This window comes from Meles meles, chromosome 20 (genome assembly GCF_922984935.1).
Source record: "Meles meles chromosome 20, mMelMel3.1 paternal haplotype, whole genome shotgun sequence".
NCBI lineage: Eukaryota > Metazoa > Chordata > Mammalia > Carnivora > Mustelidae > Meles > Meles meles.
The window spans coordinates 472,124-495,563 of NC_060085.1; the positions used below are offsets into that span (position 1 = coordinate 472,124).

Below are 23,440 nucleotides of genomic sequence, written 5' to 3' on the forward strand. Positions count from 1 at the left end.
GCCATGACGCGGAGGGACCCCGAGGACATGGGGCTCAGCGAGAGCAGCCAGACCCCAGAAGGACCCGTCCTGCAGGACCCCACTCCCAGGAGGGCCCCAGAGAAGTCCCGTCCGCATGGACAGAGAGGAGGGGTCGGGAGCCGGGGCTGGGGCAGGGCTGGGGAGTCCGTGCTTCGCGGGGACGGAGTCTCCGTGTGGGGGATGGGAAGTTCTGGAGACGGAGGCCGGGGGTGGCAGGACCAGAGCGAGTTTCCCACCGCGGAGCCGCGCTCAGAGACGGCGGCGGTGGGAGATTTCCTCATGTGAATCTCACACAATTAGGGGAAAACACCCTCTGTGTACTCACTTGTTCAATTTGCAGCTGGGAGAGGGACAGTTAGCTTGTAAGTGTAGGGAAACTGAGGCACAGCGGTCAGGGACCCCATCCCAGGTCTGGGTCCTTGGAGAGTCCAGCTCCTTCCTCACTGCCTCTGACAGTGGGGGGGCCGGGGCGAGCCGAAGAGGCCGGTGCTCAGCTGCTGCCCAGAACCAAGGCAGCAGTGTTTGCGGACCGAGTGTCCCTGAGCCATGCGGGTCCCTAATTCTGGGGAGTCCTGGTGTCAGAGGGATGTCACTGCAGGGTGGGAGGAGCCCCGGGTGGTCCGTGAGGACTTGGCCAGGACCAGGGCACGTGGTCAGTCTCCCTGGTGTGAGGGGCCCCTGGCAGGACACTGGCCTCGGGTGGGGTGGGGGCAGCAATCGGGGACCCTCCCCGTCCTGGGAGGCCTGGCCAGGTGGCTGGACTTCGTGGCCTCGGCAGCCAGAAGCCAGCCACGCAGCATCCCTGACTCACCCCAAACTGGGATCCCTGCTGTTGGCTGGCAGTCGGTTGGCATTTTTATTCATCCGGTGGTTTTATCCCGGCCTGTCCAGTGCTGGCTCCAAAAGGAGACGGCTGTGTGTGTGAGTAATCAGCCCTGGAAGGTTCTGTGCCAGAGCGGCTGTCCTGGGCCCGGAGGGATCTCGGGACCCTCTTGGTTTTCTCCGCTTCGCCCCTCTGGGGCAGACGGGATGAGGGAAGTCCGTGCAGGGCGCTGCCGGGCCTGGCTTAGCCAGTGTTTCCTCAGCACCTGCTGTTGCCGGGGCGGCAAGAAGAACCCAGGTCGTTCAACGCCCGCAGGTGCAGAGATCCCCAGAGAAGGCTTGGAGGATGGTAAGAGTCAGGGGCCTGCAGAAGCTTCTGGAGCAGTGGATAGTGTCCTTGTTGGAGCTCGAGCTCAGTGCCTAAGTGTCTTTGAGCTCAAGCAACAAACAATTACAGAGCGCCTACTGTATGCAAGCATCAGAGACAGCATTAAGAAGCCAGACCCACCCTTGCCCTCCCGCAGTTGAGTGGGGGAAGTTGGCCCCTAGAAAAGAAAGCAGAAGAAGCTGCAGAAATTTGTCGGGCAGGTGGTGATTGTAGGCAGGTGGGGGTAGGCAGGAAGTTCTGGGGACAAGCAGGAAGTGCTTTCCTGAGCAGGGGCATTTGGCACTGGGTCCTGAAGGGTGAGGAGGCGTTCTCTGTTCTGAGTTCCGAGCCGGCAGCTGGAGGGCAGGAGACCTACCCTGTAGGTTCCCATCAGACATGATCTACCTCAGTTTCCCCAGGGTGCGCACGATGTCAGAGCACACTCAAGTGGGTGGGTCTAGGTAGCCGTGGAGAGGGACCGCACTGCTGTGTGACCATGGGGGCGAGCGACCCCTCCCGGGCTGCAGTTTCCCTGACAGCCATGGGCCATGTTCTCCGGCTGCAGGGGAGCGTGGGGGGTCCTGGGATGGAACAGGGATGAGCGTGAGGACCGAACCGGACACAAAATCTCTCCCTGGTGCCCAGCAGCTGTGGGATGGGGAGCTAACTCACCTGGCAGGGAGCTGCGAAGAGCAGTGGCCAGGTGCCACCCCCCACCCCCACCCCCGCGCGGTGCGGCCATGTGAGCCTCAGTTTCCCGCCCTGGGCAGTGGGGCCCGCTCCTGCCTAGTGGGTGGCTGACATCGGGAGCGGCCAGGAGGGGCCGGGAGGGGCGAGGGCGCGGGTCGCCAGGACGTGCGGGGAGGGAGGCGCCAGCCCCGCGGGGCGGGCCGGGCGAGCTGCGGGGCCACGCGGAGATCCCGCCTCCCGCGCGCCCGCACCCGCGGCTCCGCCCCGCCGCGGCGCCGGCAACTTTGGGATGGAGTTTGTGCGGACGCTGGGGCTCTGCCTGGCGCTGGCGCTGGGGCCGGGGCCCGCCGGGGGCCACCCGCAGCCGTGCGGCGTCCTGGTGCCCGCGGGGGGCTCGGTGCGCCTGGGCGCCCTCCTGCCCCGCGCGCCCGCCGCCCGCGCCCGCGTCCTCGCCGCCCTGGCCCGAGCCGCCCTGGCGTCGCGGCTGCCGCACAACCTGAGCCTGGAGCTGGCGGCCGCCGCGCCCCCTGCCCGCGACCCCGCCTCGCTGGCCCGCGTCCTGTGCCAGGCGCTGGCGGCCCCGGGCGTGGCGGCCGTGCTGGCCTTCCCGGAGGCGCGGCCCGAGCTGCTGCAGCTGCACTTCCTGGCGGCGGCCACCGAGACCCCCGTGCTCAGCGTGCTGCGGCGGGAGGCGCGCGCGCCCCTCGGGGTCCCGGTACGCGGGGACGCAGGGATCCGGAGGAGGGGAGCGCCGGGACGCCCCTGGGGCGTGGGGACCGGGCGTGCGACGCCAGAGTCGCGGGGCGCGCGGGACCGGATTCCCCACCGCGGGGACAGGAGGCCCCCATCCCCCGCCCCCGGGATGCCCAGGAGTCCAGAGGGCGTCGCCCCGGCGGCTCGTGGGACCTACTTGGACCCCTGGGCCCTGGGTGCCCCCAGAGCGAGGGAACCCGAGCCAGCGACGGGTCGGGAGATGCTTCTGGACCTGGGATGGCGAAACCCACACGAGGGTCCCTCCGGGACACGCAACTCCCGTGCAGACCCGTTTCCTGGGCCTGGGTGACACGAGTCTGGCTGGCCACCGTCTGTTTACGGTCCGAGGAGCCCTCGCCATGAGGAGCAGGGTCCCTTCCCAGCCCGAGGGCTTCTCCCAGTTCCTGCCCCTCCCGGGGCCCCAGGGCTGGACGGGAAGCAGGTCTCTGGGCTCCATCTCTGGGGGGTGCAGTTCGGTCGGCTGCTGGAGGGTCTTCCCAGCCTCCTGCGGGTGCGCTGTCCCTCAGAGCTCTCCATCCCCGGCGCTCCGCGTCTCTGGACTTTACTCTCCTTGGTTCCAGCCCTGGGCCTGGATTGGGGCCTGAATAAGGAGACGATGGGATAAGGAGGAGAAAAGGGTGACTGACAGGGGCTCTGGGTGTCCCCGGGAAAGACCCCCTTCCCTGGACAGCAAGGAGGGGCCCAGGGTAGGGATATGGGAAAGAGTAGGGGCCTCCCTTCGAACCCATCTTGAAGCCCCCTCCAGGGCTTCCCTCACCTCAGGGAGGGGAGGTGGAGTCCCTAGAGGAGGCCTGGGGTCTCACGAACCCAGCTGTCCCAGAGTCAAGGCCAGCCCCCTGCCCCCCCACCCCCGCCCTTGTGGGGAAGATGCAGAACCCAAACCCAGGCCTGTGGCGCCCTCTCCTGCCGCCTCCAGGAACTGAGCCTCTGCGGTTGTAACTCCGTCTTTGAGGGGGATTAAATGGCGGCCCCAGCCCTCCACATCCTGTCCCCACCTGTGCAACACCCTGGAGGTCTGGCAAGCTATCTCGTCCCCCGCAGACTAGAAGCAAATCCAGGAGAACTTTCTGGGTGCCGCTGGGCACAGAGGGGCCCGCAAATCCCCGGCTTGCCAGGGAAGTCTGAATAGAGGAGGCGATGAGCTGGGTTTTGAGGGATGTATAGGAGTTGGCTGGCATAGAGGGAGGAAGGGATTCTAGCTGTGAAGTGCCAAAAGCCTCGAAGTGGGGCATTACCAGGGTGGCCAGAGCGAGAGAGCAGGCCCTGAATGTCGGGCCAAGGAGGCTGGGCTTAGTGTGGATGGCCGGGAGGAGGCAGAGAAGGTTTAGGGCAGGGGTGGGCTGGAGGGGGCAGGCATGCTGTCCAGCGTTGAAGGTGACGTTTCTTTACTGAACACGTGCTGATGGGTGTGGGAAGGGTATGGTGGGTCCCGGGTCGCCAGCCCTGACCGTGACACACACCCCCTTGCCAGAACCCGTTCCACCTCCGGCTGCACTGGGCCAGCCCCCTGGAGACGCTGCTGGACGTGCTGGTGGCTCTGCTGCGGGCGCACACCTGGGAGGAGGCCAGCCTGGTGCTCTGCCGTGTGCGCGACCCTGCTGGCCTGGTGGCCCTCTGGACAGCCCGGGCCGGCAGGGCCCCGAAGCTGGTGCTGGACCTGAGTCGGCCAGACACAGGCGCCGAGGGGCTGCAGGCACGCCTGGCCGCCCTGGGGGCTCCAGCAGGGGGCTCGGCCCCCGCCCCCGCAGCTGTGCTCCTCGGTTGCAGCCCCGCCGGCGCGTGGCAGGTGCTGCAGGCCGTGCCCCCCGGCCCTCCCCACTGGCTGCTGGGCACGCCACTGTCCGCCGAGGTCCTGCCTTCCGAGGGCCTGCCCCTGGGGCTGCTGGCCCTGGGTGAGGTGGCCCGGCCGCCGCTGGAGGCCGTCATTGACGACGCTGTGGAGCTGGTGGCGCGAGCCCTGGGTCACGCCGCGCGGGCGGAGCCGGAGCACGCCCTCCTGCCCACCACGGTCAACTGCAGCGACCAGCAGCTGGCCGGGCCCAGGTCCTCCGGCCGCCTCTTGGCGCGGTGAGTGAGGACCCCGTCGTGTGTGTGCGGTGGCGGGGGTGTCCGGGCCCCACATCCGCTGGCCTCCGTCTGGGCACGGAGGGAGCATCTGCGTGGGATACGTGCTGTGCGCCGGGGCTGGCCCCTCCCCAGGAGGCGGTTCATGGCGTGGGCAGACGCAGAGCCGGGGGAGGGGGCCGGGTGACGGGCTCCGGGTACTGGGAGAGAAACACGAAGGGCAGGGGCAGGGGACGGGTGAGGCTGGCCCGGTGCGTTCCTGCCTGATCCCGCGGGAGCCCTGCAGGGCGGACGGCGTCCTGGCCCCAGGCGGCTTCACCCGGGCATCTCAAGTGGGCAGTCGTTGGCTTTGGGCCAGAGACGTCGTCACTGGTTCACGATGTGGGTGCCCGGCCGGTCAGGGGGCCTGGTGGGGGGGCGGGGGGACACAGCCGCATCCTCCGTGGTCCCCGCCGTGTGCTCAGAGAGGCGAGCCCCGCGGGGGTTGGGCCCGGCTGGAGGGCTCCTGACCACCACCCCAGCCCTCGCCGGCCCAGGCTGCCTGACCCTGGCCCTCTGCCGCCCCCCGCCCCCCAGGTTCCTGGCCAACACGTCCTTCCGGGGCCGCACGGGGCCCGTGTGGGTGAGCCGCTCCTCCCAGGTGCACCTCTCCCGGTACTTCCGAGTGTGGAGCCTGCGCCAGGACCCGCGGGGCGCCCCGGCCTGGGCCACCGTGGGCAGCTGGCGGGCCGGGCGGCTGGAGTCCGGGCCGGGCGGCGCCGCCGCACAGCCCGCGCCCTCGCCGGGAGCCCGAGCCCGAGCCAAGCTGCGCGTGGTGACGCTGGTGGAGCATCCCTTCGTGTTCGCGCGGGAGCCGGACGAGGACGGGCAGTGCCCCGCGGGGCAGCTGTGCCTGGCGCCCGGCACCAACGACTCGGCCACGCTGGACGCGCTGTTCGCCGCGCTGGCCGACGGCTCGGTGCCCCGCGCCCTCCGCCGGTGCTGCTTCGGCTACTGCATCGACCTGCTGGAGCGCCTGGCGGACGACACGCCCTTCGACTTCGAGCTGTACATCGTGGGCGACGGCAAGTACGGCGCCCTGCGCGACGGCCGCTGGACCGGCCTGGTGGGGGACCTGCTGGCCGGCAGGGCCCACATGGCCGTCAGCAGCTTCAGCATCAACTCGGCCCGCTCCCAGGTGCTGGACTTCAGCAGCCCCTTCTTCTCCACCAGCCTGGGCATCATGGTGCGAGCCCGCGACACGGCCTCGCCCATCGGCGCCTTCATGTGGCCGCTGCACTGGTCCACGTGGCTGGGCGTCTTCGCCGCGCTGCACCTCACCGCGCTCTTCCTCACGCTGTACGAGTGGCGCAGCCCCTACGGCCTCACGCCCCGTGGCCGGAACCGGGCCACCGTGTTCTCCTACTCCTCTGCCCTCAACCTCTGCTACGCCATCCTCTTCGGACGCACCGTGTCCAGCAAGACGCCCAAGTGCCCCACGGGGCGCCTGCTCATGAACCTGTGGGCCGTCTTCTGCCTGCTCGTGCTGTCCAGCTACACGGCCAACCTGGCCGCCGTCATGGTCGGGGACAAGACCTTCCTGGAGCTGTCGGGGATCCATGACCCCAAGGTGGGCGGTTATGGGGCCCGGAGGTCAGAGCTGGGAGGTCGCCCGCTCCCCCAGCTCCCACCCCGAGAGGCACGTGCAGCTGCTCCGGAGAACGTTTGTGGAGCGTTTGCTATGTGCCGGCCCTGGGGGCCCCGCTGGGACAAAACAGGCGAAGGCTGCACGCTGCGGGGGGAGTGTCAAGAAGCAAGACAAGCCAGCTGGGGGGGGGGGTGAGGTGGCTATCAAGGGTCAGGGAGAAAATAAGCCAGAGTGGGGACACAGGAAGCCCTGGGAGGCACATCTTCTCAGACGGGATGAGGGAATCCTCTGGGAGGGGGTGACATTGAAGGGACTTTTCTGTAGATCTCATTCTGCAGATGTGTTGGGAGAGAAGGCACAGCAGGTGCAAAGGCCCTGGGGCAGCAACAGAGTGGGAGGCACAGGGCACACCCTGCAGGGTGTCCAAAGCAGTTCCTTCTGGGACAGAACCTCCGCCACTCCCCCCTTCAGGGCCCTGGAGGGCTGTGAGCTGAGCCCAGGTGGGCCCCAGTCTAGGTATTTCTTTTAATGAAACATTTGAAGCTTTTTTTTTTTTTTTTTTAAGATTTTACTTATTTGATAGAGATCACAAGTAGGCAGAGAGGCAGGCAGAGAGAGAAGGGGGAGCAGGCTCCCGGCTTAGCAGAGAGCCCGATGTGGGGCTCGACCCCAGGACCCTGGGATCATGACCTGAGCTGAAGGCAGAGGCTTCAACCCACGGACCCACCCAGGCGCCCCCATTTGAAACATGGTTGAGTAGGGAGCAATGAGCACCATGAATGAACCCGTCCTCCAGCTCCAAAATCAACTCCCAGCCAGGCTCCCCCCAAGGACAGCCCCAGCCTCTGGATTCTTTGTCGTTTCACCGTAATTATTCTGGAAGGTCTCACACACATCAGGGTCCCCTTTTCCCAGTGCTCTCCCACCCGCTGCCCACGATTTGTTTGAATCTGGGTCCTGATCACTGCAGGTCGATTTCCTCCCAGTTACTGTGCCCCAGAAATTCGGCGGCTGGAGAAATTTTTTGTCCAGCAGCAGCTCCCACAGTTGGGATCAGGCTGTGTCCTGGGGTGCTTAGCCTGTTCTGCGGCACCCCAGGCCCCACGTCCTTTGTAAACGGGTAACGAAACCTAGACCCAATGCTCTGGTGGGCTGGCCACTCGCCACCTTCACAAACTAACCTCCGCAAGTGCTCGGCAGCCACTGGAGAACAGTGCAAGTCCAGGACGTTCTAGACGGCATTGCTCCAGAGGCTCCCATTCAGGTCTTTTTGGGGTGCTGTAGCCACATCAGGAGGCCTGGGTCGGCGTACCGCTCACTCCCCCGTTTGGAGTTTGCAGGACTGCGTGGGGAGGCCAAGGCAGAGGGGACTGTCCCAGAGGGCTGGGGGGCTGAGCGGTGGGCGGGTTTCGGGACACTCGGGAGCGAAGAGGGAGTACAGGGTCAACTTGATTGGGGCAGGAAGACCCAGGAGGCCAAGTGTAGGGGTCCGCTGGGGACAGACTCCCGCGAGAGCCCAGGGGAGCCGTGGAGGGCGTCGTGCGAAGACGAGGAGGTCTGGGGCTCAGGGCCAGGTCTGCGTGGAGGTGGACACGTGGGCATTTAGAACAGTGGTTCTCACCCAGGCGACCCTGCCCCCGGGGACAGTGGGCCCTGTCGGGTGACCCCAGACTGGGGAGCTCCTGGCGTCGAGTGGGTGGGGCAGGGCTGCTGCCGGACCCCCGCGGCGCCCAGAGGAGCCCCGCGGTGATCGGGCCCCAGGCGGGCGGCCGCGGGAGAGGCTGGGTGAGAGCCGGGGCAGGGGTGCACGGAGCCGCAGGCCGGGCCGAGCGCCGGGGCCGACGCGCTGCCCAACCCCGCAGCTGCACCCCCCGTCCCAGGGCTTCCGCGTGGGCACCGTGTGGGAGAGCAGCGCCGAGGCCTACATCAAGAAGAGCTTCCCCGACCTGCATGCGCACATGCGGCGCCACAGCGCGCCCACCACGCCGCACGGGGTCGCCATGCTCACGTGAGGCCCCGCGGCGGGCGGGATGCGGGGCGGGGCCGAGGGCGGGATGCGGGGCGGGGCCGAGGGCGGGGATGCGGGGCGGGGCGAGGCGAGGGCGGGATGCGGGGCGGGGCGGGGCGGGATGGGATGCGGGGCGGGGCGGGGCGGGGCGGGGCGGGGCCGGCCGCTCGGGTGGGCGGGGCCGGCGGCAGGACGCGAGGGGGCGGGGCCGGCCGCCTGGGTGGGCGGGGCCGGCGGGCAGGACGCGGGGGGCGGGGCAGGACGCGGGGGGCGGGGCGGAGCGGGGCACCTAAGGCGGGGCGCGGCCTCTGCCCCCACGGCCCGACCCCCGCAGGAGCGACCCCCCCAAGCTCAACGCCTTCATCATGGACAAGTCGCTCCTGGACTACGAGGTCTCCATCGACGCCGACTGTAAACTGCTGACCGTGGGCAAGCCTTTCGCCATGGAGGGTGAGGGGCCTCTGGGACCAGTGGCCCTGGGGCGGCTCCTCTGGGGCTGCGTCCAGCTTGGCCCCAACCCAACCCCTGGGCTCCCCCAGGCTATGGCATCGGACTCCCTCAAAACTCGCCGCTCACCTCCAACCTGTCCGAGTTCATCAGCCGCTACAAGTCCTCCGGCTTCATGGACTTGCTGCACGACAAGTGGTACAGGATGGTTCCTTGCGGGAAGCGCGTCCTCGCCGTTACTGAGGTGGGGAGGGCCGGGGACCCGGGGTGGGGCTAGGCACGGGGCGGGGGGCCCTGAGCCTGCGTGGGCCTCAAATGAGGTGGTCAGGCCCCTGCTCGCTGCCCAGAGTCGTGCACTCCGGCTTCTCCTACGAAAGCCCAGCTCCAGCGCTCCCCGAGCAACCTGCACCCCCCAACCCCCACGACGCGCAAGGCCACCCTCCCAATCCGGCTCCGCAGTCCCAGGCTCCTCTCCGGGCCGGCCTGGGTCCCGCCCCCAGCCAGGGCTCCGCAGGGTCCGGGCCCGCCCGTGAAGGGCTTGTGCCCACGTGTCACCCCAGACACTGCAGGTGGGCATCTACCACTTCTCGGGACTCTTCGTGCTGCTCTGCCTGGGGCTGGGCAGCGCTCTGCTCAGCTGCCTGGGCGAGCACGTCTTCTACCACCTGGTGCTCCCGCGCATCCGCAGGGGCAAGAAGCTGCAGTACTGGCTGCACACGAGCCAGGTGAGCGGAGGCGGCGCGAGCAGGGGGCGGAGGGCGGAGGGTGGAGGGTGGAGGGTGGGGCGGGACGCGTCCCCTGACCCGACCGAGCCTCTGGGCTTGCAGAGAATCCACCGCGCCCTCAACACAGAGCCGCCGGGTGCCGAGGAGCCAGGCCCCAGGTAAAGGGTCCCACCCCTCCCACCCGCCGCGACCCCAGTCCTCCCCCGCGGGACAGGGCCGCCCCGCCGCCCCGGACCCCAGGAGCAGAGTGGGTGTGCGCGCCAGGGAAAGGTACGGACCCAGCCCCTAACATCGCACGTCCCCAGGGCTCTGGAGGACCAGCAGCAGGACGCACCGGCAGCGTCTGCGGGCGCGCCGAGCTGGACCCGGGTGCGCCAGGCAGTAGCGAGGGAGCGTCGCGTGCGCTTCCTGCTGGAGCCCGCAGAAGCCGCCGCGGCGCCCGACTCGGAGGGGGCGGGGCGGCCAGAGGGCCCGGTCTGGCTGTGTTCCAACGGCCGCCTGCCAGCCGTGCTGCCCTCGGGCCCTCCGGGTCCCCGCGAGCTGGAGGAGCTGGAGCAGCGCATCGAGAGTGCGCGGGAGCGGCTCCGCCAGGCCCTGGTGCGGCGAGGCGAGCTGCTGGCTCAGCTGGGGGACGGGGACCGGCCTCTGCGCCTGCTCCGAAGCACCTGAAGGCGCACGACGACGCGGGCAACGCATCCCCCGCCCGGCGCAGGCGCCCCCTCCCCCGACCCTGCCCAAAGCGGGCCCCTCCCAGCCCGCGCACAGACGCTCTGGCCGCCGTCAACAGTTTATTCTATATACAAACACAATTTTGTACACCGCATTAAATAGAATGGAATGAGCGCTCTCCGCATTCCTCACCGAGTGGTTTCGTCTGGCCACCCGCCCTGACCCACTCCAACCCCAGCAGGGCTGGAGCCCCGCGCCCAGCCACCGCCCTCCATGTTGGCGCCTGCACGCAGCATCCCCGAGCCCGAAGCGCGAGCTCTGCCCTCCCGGGACCCCAGCCCTGGTACACACACCTGGGGTCAGGGGCCGTGGAAAAGGCACTGAGCATGATGAGCACCAGCGGAGCGGGCCGGGACCGCAAGGGTGGCCCCCGCCGGCGTTCACCTTGTTGGAGACCTGCCCCGCTCTGCTACCGAGGGACAGCTCACTTCACACGCTTCACCAGCCCTTTCAGGAACCTTCCATGGAGCCCCCATCCCCCTGCTTTGGCCTGCCACGACTCACAGGCTGAGGGGCCCACCACTAACAGCAGGGACAGGCCTCCAGCAGGCCCCACACTAGGGAAGAGAAGCCCCCACCCCGGGCAAACCCGATGACCCTGACGCCACCCAAGGCAGGCTGGGCCACACCAAGAACCCCCCCGGGACAGCCTCCCTGATACCCGAGGGCTCCAGCCAGGTCGTACCCAGTGGGCCTGCATGGCCAGGGAGGGGGCGGTCAGTTGCCCAAGGCTCAGGAACCGACCTCTGGGGATGGGTCCCCTGGGGCTGTGGGGGCGGCGGCGGGGGGCGCTGTGTCATGTGCCAGGGAGTTGCTGGATGGGGCACGGTCCTGGGGGACCCGGGGGAGCCCCCCGGCGGGGCTCAGCGGACCAACAGGCCGCCGCTCCAGGAGGGAGGCACTCAGGCCAGACAGGAAGGAGGCGTCTGTGATCATGGCGGCTGTCTCTGCCATCCAGCCCAGGTCCCCGCTGGCAGCCGCGGCCACCGAAGCTGCTGCAGCCACCAGAGAGCTGGGTGCCTCAGCCCCGGGGCCGGGGCCCCCACTACTGCCCGGCGCGCTAGGGCCCAGGGCGGGCGGTTGGCCAGCAGGGTCGGGGGTGGCGGCTGGGGTGCCCCCATTGTTGTTCAGGTCATCGGGAAGCGCTGTGGGGGCTCCGGCGCCCAGCGGCGGGGTCTGCAGCAGCATCTCTTGGATTCGGATCTGCTGCAGGATGGCGGGCAGCTCGTAGTGGTGGAAAAAGTAGATCATGGAATGCTGGGGGTGCGGGGGCTCGGGGTCAGGCCGGCAGCCGGAGCCAGAACCCCAGCCCCCGCGGAAGCGGCGGAGGCCAGACCCCCGCGGGGAGCGCGCGGGCCTCACCTGGATGAAGAGCCAGGACGCGACCAGGGCCAGGCTGCTGTACTGGCCGTTGAAGCGGTAGTGGTAGGCGTAGAAGGCGAAGTGGTACAGATAGAAGAACCTGCGGGGCGCACAGTGAGCCGCCGCCCGCCGCCCGCCCCCGCCCCCCGCCGCCGCGGTGCTCACCGCAGCCAGTGCCTCTTGCTGGTGTTCGTGTGGCAGCAGATGGCGTCGTACTGGTCGGCCAGCCAGACGATGAGGATGATGTAGAAGGCCGTGGTGGTGTCGTTGAAAAACTCCGACATGATGGCCTCCATCCCTGTGGGCAGGCGGGCGGTTAGGCGGGCGGTTGGGCGGGCCGTGGGGGGGGGCGGGGCCAGGAGGGGCAGGAGGAAGGGGTCCTCACCGACGAGGGCCAGGATGACCGTGAGCAGGGGCGCGGCCGGGAAGGCAACGGCCATGTTCATCTCCAGCATCTGCAGCAGGTCCACTGCGGGCACAAAACGGCGGCGGGCAGACCAGGTGAGGTGCCCGGCGGCTGGGCGAGGCGGGCGGGGGGCCTCGGGGGCTGGGGGCGGAGCCCAGCCCTCCCCAACGGCGGGCAGGGAGACTCACCAATGAAGACGAAAATCTGGTGGTGCGAGTATCTGAGCAGCATGGACACGCTGAGGGTCTGCGGGCAAGGGCGGTGGGATATCTCAGGGAGCGCCACCCCCCCCACGCCCGCCCTGCCCTGCCCTGCCCCCGGCACTCACGAAGATGACCATGATGACGAAGGCGGCCAGATAGGACGTGCGGGCCATCCACATGCTCACGAACCGGTAGTGCTCCCCAGACACCACGTTGCGCAGGAAGCCTGCCCGGAGGTAGGGGGGCGGCCATGAGCGTCGGTCCAGCCGCTGCGCCAAGCCCCGCCCCCGCCCCCGCCCCCGCCCCACCGAACCCTTGTTCTCCTCGTTCTCAGCCAGGCCCTTGACGCTGGACATGAGGATGTCGTCGTAGCCCAGGAACTCGGCCAGCAGCAGGCGGCTGAAGCGGTCCCCGAAGCACTGGTCGCGCGAGGGGTCTGCGGGCAGGCACAAAACTGTGTGTGCGGCAGGACCCCCACCCGAGCGACGCCATGACCCTGACACCCGAGATGCCGCGGAGGAAGCTTCTTGTGGCCGGAAAGTGGACCTGGCGCCCGGACCCAAGTGCTTCTGGGAGGCCCCGAGACACCCCCCCCCCGCCTCACCCCGGGGGACACTCACCCAGAGTGACCACCATGACGGGGATGCTGAGCCGCTGCCGCGTGGCCTGGGACAGCCGCAGGAAGCCGTACTCCAGCGAGTACTCCACGACATACTCGTCCTGCGGCCACACTGTGGGGACAAAGCCCGTGAGCCGCAGTCCAGCTGTCTTCCCTGAGGGGCTGGGCGACCACTCCCGGGGGGCTCTGGGGAGCGTCAGGGTCCCATGACCCCCACCCAGAGACTCCCTGAGAAGGGAACCAGTTACCGGGGGCTCCAGGACATCTCTCCCACCCCGCAGGCGGGGAACAGGTGGGCAGAGTGAAGCAGGGCAGGCGCTCAGGCCCGAGGACCCTCTGGACGGGGGAGTGGCCCCAGGGCAACCCCTTGAAGGGATCTGCTGCGCACCGATTAGCCCAAGATGTGGGCGCTTTTTTTTTTTTTTAAGATTTTATTTATTCAACAGAAAGAGACAGTGAGCAAGGGAACACGAGCAGGGAGCCCGATGTGGGGCTCAGTTCCAGGACCCCGGGATCACGACCTGAGCCAAAGGCAGACACTTAATGACTGAGCCACCCAGGCGCCCCTATTTTTTATTATTTTTTTTAAGATTTTATTTTTCAAGAAATCTCTCTGCCTAGGCCACCTAGACGGCTTCATTGGTTAAGCGTCTGCCTCTGACTCCGGTCATGATCTCGGTGTCCTGGGATCAAGCCCCGCGCTTGGTGGGGGTCTGCTTGTCGCGCGCCCTCTGCCCCTCCTACGTTGCTTGTTCTCACTCGCTCTCTCAGACTCGTAAATAAAAGTCTCCAAAGAAAGAAACAGAAAAAAGGAAAGAAATCTCAACACTCGGCACGGGGCTCGAACTCACAACCCCAACATCTAGAGACGCGTGCTCCCCACTGGGCCAGCCAGGGGCCTGCGGTGTACCTTTTGTGGGTGTCTCTGGGAAGGGGAGCTCCTGGCTGTCATTTGGGGCCTCAGCACTGCCCGGTGGCTTCAACACCTTGGGCTCAATGTCCAGCTCGAACTGCGGGCGGCCGAGAGGAAGGGCACCATCAGCGGCCGGGCGCACAGGTCCGGCTCATCCGCTGACCAAGGCCACACACTCTGCCCCGGCTGCTGTGACCTCTAGCCCCGCTGGGACACCCTCCACCTCCAGGGCTGGAAGGTTTCTGACCTGTAAGCTCCTACAGGCCCCCGACCCAACACCATGCTCCCCTGGGAGCCATCTGGAGGGAAGGGGCAGCATCCTGAAGCGCGGAAAGCCTGCCAGGTCCTCACCAACCACGGGACCCTAGTCCCTAATTGCTTCAGCAGGTCCTCCTCTGGGCCGTGGCCTCGCCCACATCCCCCGGAACCCTGCCCGCCTCCAGGAACAGGGCAGCCCAGTGCCCCCGATAAAGGACAGTTAGGACCAACTCCCAGCTCTTAGCCCAGTGCCTGCAGGGGCCTCCTGCTCCGTGCTTTCTGCCCTCGGTGCCCCTGCAAACGGGTCGATCCCTTTCCAGTAAGGGCCGGGCAATGGCCCAAGGCCTCAAGTCTGCCCAGCACCATCCCTGCCGCCAAGGCCGCGCCAGCAGGAGCAGGCCTGCGCAGCGAGGGCCCCCCACCAGGTGAACCGCAGCTCGCCAGGCGCCCTCAGGCACAGCACGCCCGGCCAGCTCACCTTGATGGACGTGTTCCCGAACATGTCCACGGCCAGCTCCTCCTCCTCGTCCTCCTCAGGCTCCGGGCTGCCCGGCTCTACGGCCAGGCCGGGAAAGCTGCCGCGGCGGCCGCCGTCACAGAACTGCAGAAAGACGGGCGCGCGGCTGGAGTTGTGCTGCACCTCGACACGCAGGATGCCCTCCCGTGGCCACTTGTCCCGCACGTGCTCCAGGCAGTTGATGGGCGAGCGGGAGAAGACGATGTGGATGTACGCCAGCACGAAGAGGACGAACAGCGCCTAGGGTGGGAGACGCAGGAGACGGTCAGTGCCGAGGCCCGGGCACCGCGACAGCCCGACTCTGCAGGGGCCCCAAGTCCCGGGACGGCCCCAAGGGAGGGGGGATGCCACCTGGCCCTGTGCAGGACCCGGGGCCAGGGGCGGGGGGCGGCAGATCAGACTCAGCTCGCCCAGCAGCCTCCAGCTCTGCCTTGTCCTCCGAGCACCCTTGACCTCACCAGCCCAGCCCGGCACCCTTGCACCCCTCCCGGCATGGCAGGTCCCCATCTGCAAAATGGGACCCTGGCTGTGCTCCTGGCATGGCTGGTGGGCGGGGCGGCTGCTCAGCCCCCAGTGACCTGCCCCTTGTCAGCTCTGACTGCCCCACGAAGTCACCGCCTTGGGCTGCCCTGAAGCGGGAGCGTCCAAGGAGCGACCAGTCCCCCGGAGCCCACACCTCGTAAAGGTCTGCTGGCTGCACTTCTAATGCGGCCTTTGGATCCTGCGTCCTGGGTGACGCGCCCATGTACCGCCCACAACCCTGGCCCCTGGGAAAAGGGCCCAGCTGGCCTCATGCCACGCCCATCACTGTTCTGGGAAAAGTGGGTGTCCAGGGACCACATTGCTCCAACACGCCTGAGACCCTGGGCCATGTGGCCAGCGGCAGGGACACCACGAGCCCTGCACGTGCTGCTCACAGACGGGGCAGCAGAGCATAGACTCCTGCCCCACCTGGGCCGGGGGCTGCGAGCTGAGGGGACACGCAGCCCCGCGCCTACACAGGCTGCTGTAATCCTGGGGCCGGCTTGGCCTGAAGCCAGGCGCCCACCCGGACCCGGGAGATGTGCCGGTTCCAAAGGCCCATCTCTGGGGCGAGAGGAACGGCACCTCCTTTCCTGCAGCCGAAGTGGCCCCGCAGGACGGCGATGAGGCCCCGGAGCCCCAGGTGCTCAGGTCACAGCGGACGGACTGGGCTGGAGCCTCTGCCCGTGGGGGCAGCGTGCAGAGCCGCCCACACACCAGCCCACCCAGTGTCCCCCAGGACCCTGGCCCCCCTCCGAGACCACCGAGCCAGAGCAGCCGCAGCGTGAGAGCAGACGTCAAGCGCGCCGCCTGCTCGGGGCCGAAGACCGCGCTGCCCGCGCACCAAGATCTCCAAAGAGCGCTGCATGCAGTGTGGCCAGGCTCTTCCGGGGACATGTGTGTCCGCCACCTGGCTCCCAGTCTGAAGATGAGGAAACTGAGGCAGAAGCCACATGGCCTGGAGGGGAGGAGCTGGACAGGAAAGCTGGGTCCCAAGGAGAGGGAACAGGGCAAGACAGTGTGGGCGACGTGTCCCGCCGTGAGCTGGTGCAACGAATGTGTGTGACTCCAGAGCAGACCCAGGGCCCCAATGTCACCCTGGTGCCCTCTCAAGCACTTGGGGGGGTCTCCCCACCAGCATCTTTTCCCTGCCCTAAGGCCCCAGATCTACTCCCTTGACTAAATGGAGAGGTCCCCAGAGACAAGGCCAGAAGTTCCTTACTCTACCTGACAAGGCCTGCCTGAATCTGGGCCTCAGTTTCCCCATTAGGAACGGGGGGCAGACGCAGCTTTGGTGCCTCCAAAGACCTGTCACAGCCATATGTGCCCAGGCAAGGTGGCAGCCAGCCCTGCGCGGGGACCCACAGTGCCCCCCCCCCCCCCGTCTCTGCCATTCCATGTGACCCTACACACCCAGCCCCACTGCTCCTGCTGACCTGCCTGCCCCGGTGCCTTTGCACATGCACTTCCGGTTGCCTCCACTGAGGGCTGAGTGGCCCGGCCTGTTTCACCCCAGAGCCTGCTCTCTCCCTCCCTCCCGCTCTGCCCTCTCAACGCCGCGTCAGAGAAGCAGGCAGGACAGGGCAGGGGATGTGTTCAGGGACTCCCGTTTCACAGCCAGGGCCCTGGGGCACTGCACACATTTATCACACATTAGTCACCCCAAGGATCACCTCCATACTTCAGAGGGGGAGGGAGTGGCAAAGGCACAGAACGTCAGAGCCCCCGTCACCCGGCAGGCATCGCTCAGTGGCTGCAGGGTCAGGCTGCCCAAGGTTCAGAGTCCAACCGGACAGGCTGCGGCACCGAGTGCCCGCTGCTCCAGGACTTGAGAGGTCCTGGTCTGGCCTCGATGCCAGGAAAACCAGCAGAGGTGGAAGCCGAGGCTGCCGGAACGCGGGCCCCAGCCGCTGCCCCTTGCTGGCCCCAGTCTGGCCCAGCGGAGGAACCGGGGGGTCTGGGCTGCCTCACGGCTGTGCGCTAAGCTCAACGGGGACCACAGGAAGAGACAGCTGTGAGGAAGTCCACGAAGGGACCTCCACCCCTGCAGCGAGGGCACCGGAAGCCGGGCAGGCAGGAAGCAGAGACGGAGCGTTCTGAACTTGCAGCAACCTCACACGTCAGCTGGTCCAGCCCTCACTGTGCAGACGAGCAAAGCAAAGGACTCCAGGGGTCGGGCAGGTTCACGAGGTTCACCAGGCCTCAGGCTTTAGCCCGCAGACCCCTGGGCCACAGAGGAGAGCGCGGGAGTCTGAGAGCCTCGCAGGACTCGATGACCTATGCCACGACATCCGCAGGCCAGGCCGGCCCAAACACAGGACCTGCGCCGCGGTCAGAAAGCAGCGGGCAGAACGGGAACGCCCGGGACCTGCTCCCAGGAGCCTGAGCTCCGCTCGTCGTCTCATCGTCGGGGGAAGGCAGCGCTTCCCGCACCCAGGAAGTCGTGTCCACACACTCAGCAGCCGCAGGAAGGGACCCGGCGCTGGGAACCCTGCACAGGGGCCCGCGATGCTCTGGGGCTGTGGGGAGGAAGCAGCACCGGGCGGTCTCCGGACCAGCGGACCTCCGCACGGCTGGGGCAGGCCACGTCTGGGCTCCTTCCACCCGACCCCCACGGCCGCCGGCTCCTGACCGACAGGCCTGCGGCACCCCAGGGGCCCCGAAGGCCAGCACCAGCCCCCCAAGGCGAGCGGCGAGCTCAGCGTCTCCAGCCCCCGCGTGGGCGCGCTCTGCCGAAACGAAACGGCCGCGCGCAGCCCGCGCCACTGAAGAGCGGCAGCGGTCATCGCGGCCAGACCCTCCTCAGACGGCCCGGGCGGTCCTGCGTCCGGGCCGACGCTCCTCTGCCCCCCCCGGGAGGATGGGAAGCGGCTCCGCACCAGGGCCCTGGCCGGGGCGGCAGAGCCGCGGCGCCGCTGACCGAACGCGGGGAGCTGGCCTCAGCCCGGTCGCTCGGTCACGACCCCGAGGCGCCGTGCGGGCGGCGCGAGGAAAGCCCCAAGGCAGGGGCGCGCCCCGAGGCGGGCGCAGGTGAAGACGGAAACGGGGAGCGGCGTCCAGCGCAGGAAGGCGGCAGGGGTGTGTCCGGCGCGGGGGCGAGCGCAGAGCGCAGAGCGCAGCCGGCCCGGGGCCAGGGCAGGGCCGAGGGCCGCGGGCAGCGCGGTCGGGGCGCGGCGCTGCGGGGAGACCCCCGCCTCGGAGGGGAGGGTCCGGCACGGGGGCAGGCCGCGGGCGCGGGCGGCAGCGCCCGTTCGGGGTCAGAGGTCGCAGACCCGGAGGAGGGTCCGGCCGCTGGGGTCAAGGGTCGGGGGTCGCGCCCTCGGTCACCTTGAGCAGCACGAAGAACTCGAAGAGCCGGCGGAAGGCGGGCGGGAAGAGCCGCGAGTAGGTGACAGCCATCTTGAAGAAGAGCGCGTGGAAGAGCCGGTCGCGCACGTTGATGAGCGGGTTGGGGTTGAGGTTGGGGGTGCGAGGCCCGCGCGCGGGGACCGGGCCGCCGCCGCCGCCGTTGGGCCCGGGCCCCGGAGCCCCGGGCGCCGCGTGCTCCGACATGCCGCCCACCGTCGCGCCCTAGCGGCCCGCGGGTCCCCGAGGGCACCTCCCGGCCGCCATCGGCCGTCCTCGCCGCGGCCGCGCTGCTCACCGACGCCCGGCCGCCGCCGCCGCCATCTTCCGCCTCCGCGGCCTGCTGACGCCAGCGAGTCGCCGCGGCGGCCAGAGCGGCTTCCCTGGGCTCGCAGGGAACGCTGGGATGGCGGCGGCCGGCGCTGGGCGGCCCGGCAGGGCGGTGTCTGGTTCGGGTCTTTTGCATTTCATCCCCCACAAGTCTTCGCGGCGCTAAGGTGCGCATGGGAGATTAAGTGAGTTAACATCTGAGGGTTTTCGTGATCAGAGACATCCAAAGCAAGCGTGATAGTAGGAGAGAGTCGTTTACACGGAACCCTGGGGAGAAAAACCACAGTGCGTGCATGTCTAGCAATGTGGCCTAACTGAAAAGTAGCTTTATTTTTGCACTTTAAATAGCGGTGCGCAGAGAGGGTGTAGCGTGCTCGCTTCGGCAGCACATATACTAAAATTGGAACGATACAGAGAAGATTAGCATGGCCCCTGCGCAAGGATGACACGCAAATTCGTGAAGCGTTCCATATTTTGGCGCCGGAGCATGGCTCCGCGCGACCACGAGCCCCGCGGGCCGCCGACGGCCTGCGCGGGAGGAGAGCGGTGTCAGGGCCACTTCCCGCAAGGGCCCGGGTTCCCCCGTGAACGGGCCGCTCCGAGGGTCGCCCAGTTCCCGGCACCCCAGACCCCGGTGCGGCGGCCCCGAGGGGACAGCGGCGCGGACGGGACGCGCCGCGCTGGGCTCAGGCGTGGCTCCCGCCCCCACGGCGCGTTCCGCCTGGGGTCGCGGAAAGGCGGGGTGAGCCTTCCTGAGCGCCTGCTGGGGGCCGGGCCCGCGCCGCGGCAGGAGTGAGGAAGGACGGGCGGAGGGGGCCGGGGAGCCCGGGTGAGGACGCACAGAGGACACCAGGCCTGCTGCCGACGGGGAGGGCGGCTCCGGGGGGCCGGGCCCGACCCGGGCTGGGAGACGGCCGTGGGGCCGCGGCGCCGGGAGCCTGGTTCCTGCGCTGCGTACGCGCTGGTCCCCGCCGGGAGCCGCCCCGCGAGGCGGGGCAGGCGCGGTGTCTGCGACAGTCCGGGTATGGGGGCGCCCAGGGATGCAGCCAGCTCCCGCTGCCCCAGGAAGCGGAGTGTGCAGGCCGAGAAAAACCAAGGCCATCCCACCTCAGGGTTAGCCGTAGCGTGAGTACAGCCATCTCAGACCCCTGTGCGCAAGGTCGCCCTGGCCCCCACCCTGCGTCAATAACAGGATCCCATAAATGCCCCTGAGCTCAGCGGGGGCCGAGGCCCTACTCCGCTGCGTCGGTACACTTGGGCCCAAGCTTAAGCTTGTCGGATAAACCCTCGTGGGATTGCATCGGGTCGGCTCCTTGGGCTCTCAGACGCGAAAACTCGGGTACGACAAGGAGAACCTTCCAGATCCGCTGTCCGGGTCTGCGATCCTGGGAGCCGCCGCGCGAAGGGGGTCCTCCTCTTCCACCCCCCGCCCCCCATGGAGGCTGAGCGCCTTCTCCTCTGTTCCCCGGAGTGCCCTGCACCGGGCCTGGCGCACGGCTCCGCCAGTGCTCGCTGCCAGAATTACTGCCTCACGCCCGAGCCACGCGTCCCACAGAGGGAGGACAATCGTCCCAGCAGGAGGCTGGCAGGTGTCGTCGGCGCCGGAGAGCAGACCCAGCCTCAGCCGGTTCCCCGGGGCACAGGGGCCGCAGTTGTGTGTACGCCGGTGCCTTATGCCGAAGCGAGCACCTGCGGCTGAGGCGCGCCTAGAGCTCACTGCCACGTCGCAGGAACTCGGGGCCACCAAAGCAAGGGACACGTCCCGGCGCATCCACACTGCAAGGCCAGCTAACTGCAGTGGTCCAGCGGCTGGCCTCCTCGGAAAGCCGCTGTCACAGAGAAAAAACGTAGCCAGGAAGAGCTCAAAGTGTCAGCCCAAAGTGCTAGAGAAGGACACTTCTGGGGACAATCGGGGAAGTGAGAAGGTGGGCGGGTGTCCCAGGGTGCTGTGGACACCGCCGCGGGGGCGTCTGGGCCATGCTGGTGGCCCACGGGGGGCAGGAAGCCGGCCTGGGGCAGATTGAGAGTTCATTGGGGGTTCAGGGAGACTCACCAGAAGCTGACCCTGGAACAGGAGGAAGGGAGGGCGGAGAAGGAGCCAGGAGGACAGGGCGTCTGCAGAGGTCACGGCCGGGGCAAAGGACCTGAGACAGGCCTGGGGCACAGTGAGAGGGTGGGCACAGTGCAGGGTTCGCCCGCCACTGGGCACATCTCCGTTGATGTGCCCAGTTTTGAGCAGGGAGCGTGGCCCGTTTTGAGCAGGGGGGCTCCTGACCTGGCTCACAGGTACCCCCTCCCTCCTCCCAGATGCTGTTGTTACTATTACTGTCTTGTTGTCTGCACTAGCCGTATGTCCTGAGATGACTGTTTGCAGAGAGCAAGGGGAGCCCCCCCAGGAGGCACCCAAAGGGGGCCCCACCTGGAGTCCTGCCCTGACCCCCCAGGGTCCCACTCAGAGAGCGCAGACTGAGGGGATGGCGTTGCCCAGGAGGGGGCTGCGGGGAAGGGCCCTTGTCACACCTGTAGTCCCCGTGCCCAGCGCCGAGACCCCGGGCCCAGCCCCCCAGCCTGGTAAGGCTCTGGGGGGGTCCTGTTATCCCAGGTCCTCCAGCGGGGGCCTCCTGACCCACAGGCATCACCAAGGTCCCAGCCCAGACAACCTAGACAACCGACACCCCCTTCCCCATGAGCCCACAGTCTCCCCAGGGCTCAGTCCTGGGGGGACGAGTAAGTCCCGGGGGGACACGGGCAGAGGGCAGCTGCAGAGACCCAGACCTCCTTGCCAGGGTCTCCACGGAGGCCAGAGTTCCTAAGAAACTCCCGTGTGTTGACTGGACGACCCTGATCTCAGATGGCCCTGTGCTGCGGGGACCGCGACACATTGACCCACTTTACGCTGACAGCAAACCCGGGGGCTAGGAGGAGCTTTCCAGACGGGCGAGGGGGCGCAGAGAGGCCAAGCGTGGCCGTGTAAAATCCCACAGCCCGGGGGAATCTGGGATATGAAGCAGGGCTCCGAGTGGGGGCGCCGAGGGTTAGGGTTATGCAGAATTACATCATCCCGTGCATCGCAGGTCCTCAGGCCGAGTTTAGAAAATGGTAACACGCTAAGCTTCCAGGCCCCAGGAGTTTGAGTTTGGGGACGTCTGAGTCTGGATTTCTTGGGTTCTGGGTGGTTGAGCGTCTAGACCCCACGTGGGTTTTCTGTCAAAGGCCTAAAAGCCCTCCCGGTCAGCCTGGCAGCTGGGCTCCGGACGGGGTGGCATGAGGCGACTGTGAAACGGGCGCGGCCAAGCGGACAAAGCTTTGTCTCTGCTCACGGCAGTGTTCAAGTGTTTCCACCTGCCGCAGAGCGGGGTTCTTTTCAACCACCTAAAAACGTACAAAAAAACATTGTTAACTCAAGGGCCATCCCCCCAAAACAAGACGAAACCACACCTGGGATCTGGGTGTGGCCGCGGGTCAAGGTGCAAACGTGACCCTGACCCCGCGGCGACCGCGGACTCTGAGCCAGGTGGAGGGAACCGAGAGGGACCCGCTGCCCGCCGCAGTCCGCGGGAGATGTTCACGAGGCACCGATTTCTACCTTGTTCTGCACGGGCTCCTGCAAACCCGGCGGCCCCGCGCGCCCGCCCCGCGCTCCTGCCCCTGCAAATGCCCCTCCACGGCTCGACCGTGTACAACTTATGCTGAACAGGAAAACACACGCATCCCCGAGTTGTTCCAAATGTGCGCAGAGGTTTTGCAGAATCTGAATTTGACTTTAAGCCAGGATTAATGTAATGAAGGGAGGCCTGCGCCCCCTCGGCCTACCAACGTTCTTGGAGGGCTCGCTGGGGGGCGACAAGGCCGCGGAGCTGCCGGCTGCCCCCCCCATCCGGATGGACACCGCTCGGGGAGCTCTGCCTACCCCTGCCCCCGCCTCAGAACACAGGCAGCCACTGCCCTGCGGACATGCTTGCCTGAGTGGGCACAGGCAGGTGTCACAACCAGCCTCTCTGTCCCAGAGCCTCCCAGTGCAGGTGGTGTCCCTAGAGCCGCGGAGGCTCCCTGGACAAGCATCAGAGGCTGGGCGTGGCAAGGAGCCCGGTGGGCACGGCCGGCAGCCACTGACCGCCGCAGGCTGGGGCTGGAGCCCCGGGCCACGCTTGACCGCTGACGGCCGCAGGCTGCCATTCTCCACCGCGCCACGGCTCCTGCTGACTCCCAGGCCCCAGCAGACCCAGCAAGGAGTCTAGCCGGCCCCCCACCTCCTCCCCCTGCTCCAGGATCCTATCAGCCTCAGAGCTCCCCACCTAGATCCCAGCAAACTACACTATCCCCACACTCAGAGCCAGACCCGCTCCTTGTTGACTCCCCGCTGTGCGCTGGTTCCTCGTTTTACAGACCAGGAAACTGAGACCCAAGGGACTCATCCGAGACCAGTCGCTAGGACTTGCACCCTGAAGAAAAGACCTTCCAACAGATGGAAGGGCGAATGAGCGGCGGAGAGGTAGCAGAAGTCTAGGGAGTGGGGAACTGGGGAGGTGTGCGTCCCAGGGAAGGGCCAGGGGAGGGGTGAGTCCTTGCTGAGCCCTCACAGAGCCCCGTGAGCTGCTGTCAAATATGTCAAACTCCTACTCATGCTTTAAAACCCCACTTCCCACGCCCCTCTCATTGCAGCTTTCCTTGGCACCTCTGGTGGGGCCGCC

General features: G+C 67.7%; 2 protein-coding genes and 1 non-coding gene across 3 annotated transcripts; 2 read left to right on the plus strand and 1 right to left on the minus strand.

The window, feature by feature from the left end:
• The first annotated feature begins 2,189 nt into the window (after positions 1 to 2,189).
• Positions 2,190 to 10,224, plus strand: GRIN3B (glutamate ionotropic receptor NMDA type subunit 3B). The gene is made up of 9 exons (XM_045991377.1): positions 2,190 to 2,615; positions 4,146 to 4,741; positions 5,315 to 6,347; positions 8,228 to 8,373; positions 8,708 to 8,823; positions 8,913 to 9,064; positions 9,381 to 9,545; positions 9,648 to 9,703; positions 9,851 to 10,224. Exons 1-9 carry the CDS (start codon positions 2,190 to 2,192, stop codon positions 10,212 to 10,214), a joined length of 3,054 nt encoding a protein of 1,017 aa, XP_045847333.1. The 3' UTR covers positions 10,215 to 10,224.
• Positions 10,225 to 10,319: 95 nt separating this feature from the next.
• On the minus strand, positions 10,320 to 18,775 carry TMEM259 (transmembrane protein 259). The gene is made up of 11 exons (XM_045991378.1): positions 18,402 to 18,775; positions 14,514 to 14,792; positions 13,775 to 13,874; positions 12,866 to 12,976; positions 12,559 to 12,681; positions 12,371 to 12,471; positions 12,231 to 12,288; positions 12,022 to 12,105; positions 11,802 to 11,934; positions 11,637 to 11,736; positions 10,320 to 11,531 (listed from the first exon to the last, which is right to left on the minus strand). Exons 1-11 carry the CDS (start codon positions 18,624 to 18,626, stop codon positions 11,007 to 11,009), a joined length of 1,839 nt encoding a protein of 612 aa, XP_045847334.1. The 5' UTR covers positions 18,627 to 18,775; the 3' UTR covers positions 10,320 to 11,006.
• Positions 18,776 to 19,119: 344 nt separating this feature from the next.
• LOC123933336 lies at positions 19,120 to 19,226 on the plus strand. Its single transcript, XR_006816567.1, has one exon. It is a non-coding gene; the product is annotated as a U6 spliceosomal RNA (small nuclear RNA).
• The last annotated feature ends 4,214 nt before the right edge of the window (positions 19,227 to 23,440 follow it).

Excerpts from the sequence above, each read along its gene's own strand:
- GRIN3B (XM_045991377.1), top strand. The coding sequence starts at position 2,190 with ATGGAGTTTGTGCGGACGCTGGGGCTCTGCCTGGCGCTGGCGCTGGGG. Across the intron at positions 2,616-4,145 it reads GCGCGCCCCTCGGGGTCCCG|AACCCGTTCCACCTCCGGCT; the intron begins GTACGCGGGGAC and ends CCCCCTTGCCAG. Across the intron at positions 9,546-9,647 it reads ACTGGCTGCACACGAGCCAG|AGAATCCACCGCGCCCTCAA; the intron begins GTGAGCGGAGGC and ends CTGGGCTTGCAG.
- TMEM259 (XM_045991378.1), bottom strand. The coding sequence starts at position 18,626 with ATGTCGGAGCACGCGGCGCCCGGGGCTCCGGGGCCCGGGCCCAACGGC. Across the intron at positions 12,682-12,865 it reads CGTCATGGTGGTCACTCTGG|ACCCCTCGCGCGACCAGTGC; the intron begins GTGAGTGTCCCC and ends GCCTGCCCGCAG. Across the intron at positions 12,472-12,558 it reads TGAGAACGAGGAGAACAAGG|GCTTCCTGCGCAACGTGGTG; the intron begins GTTCGGTGGGGC and ends ACCTCCGGGCAG.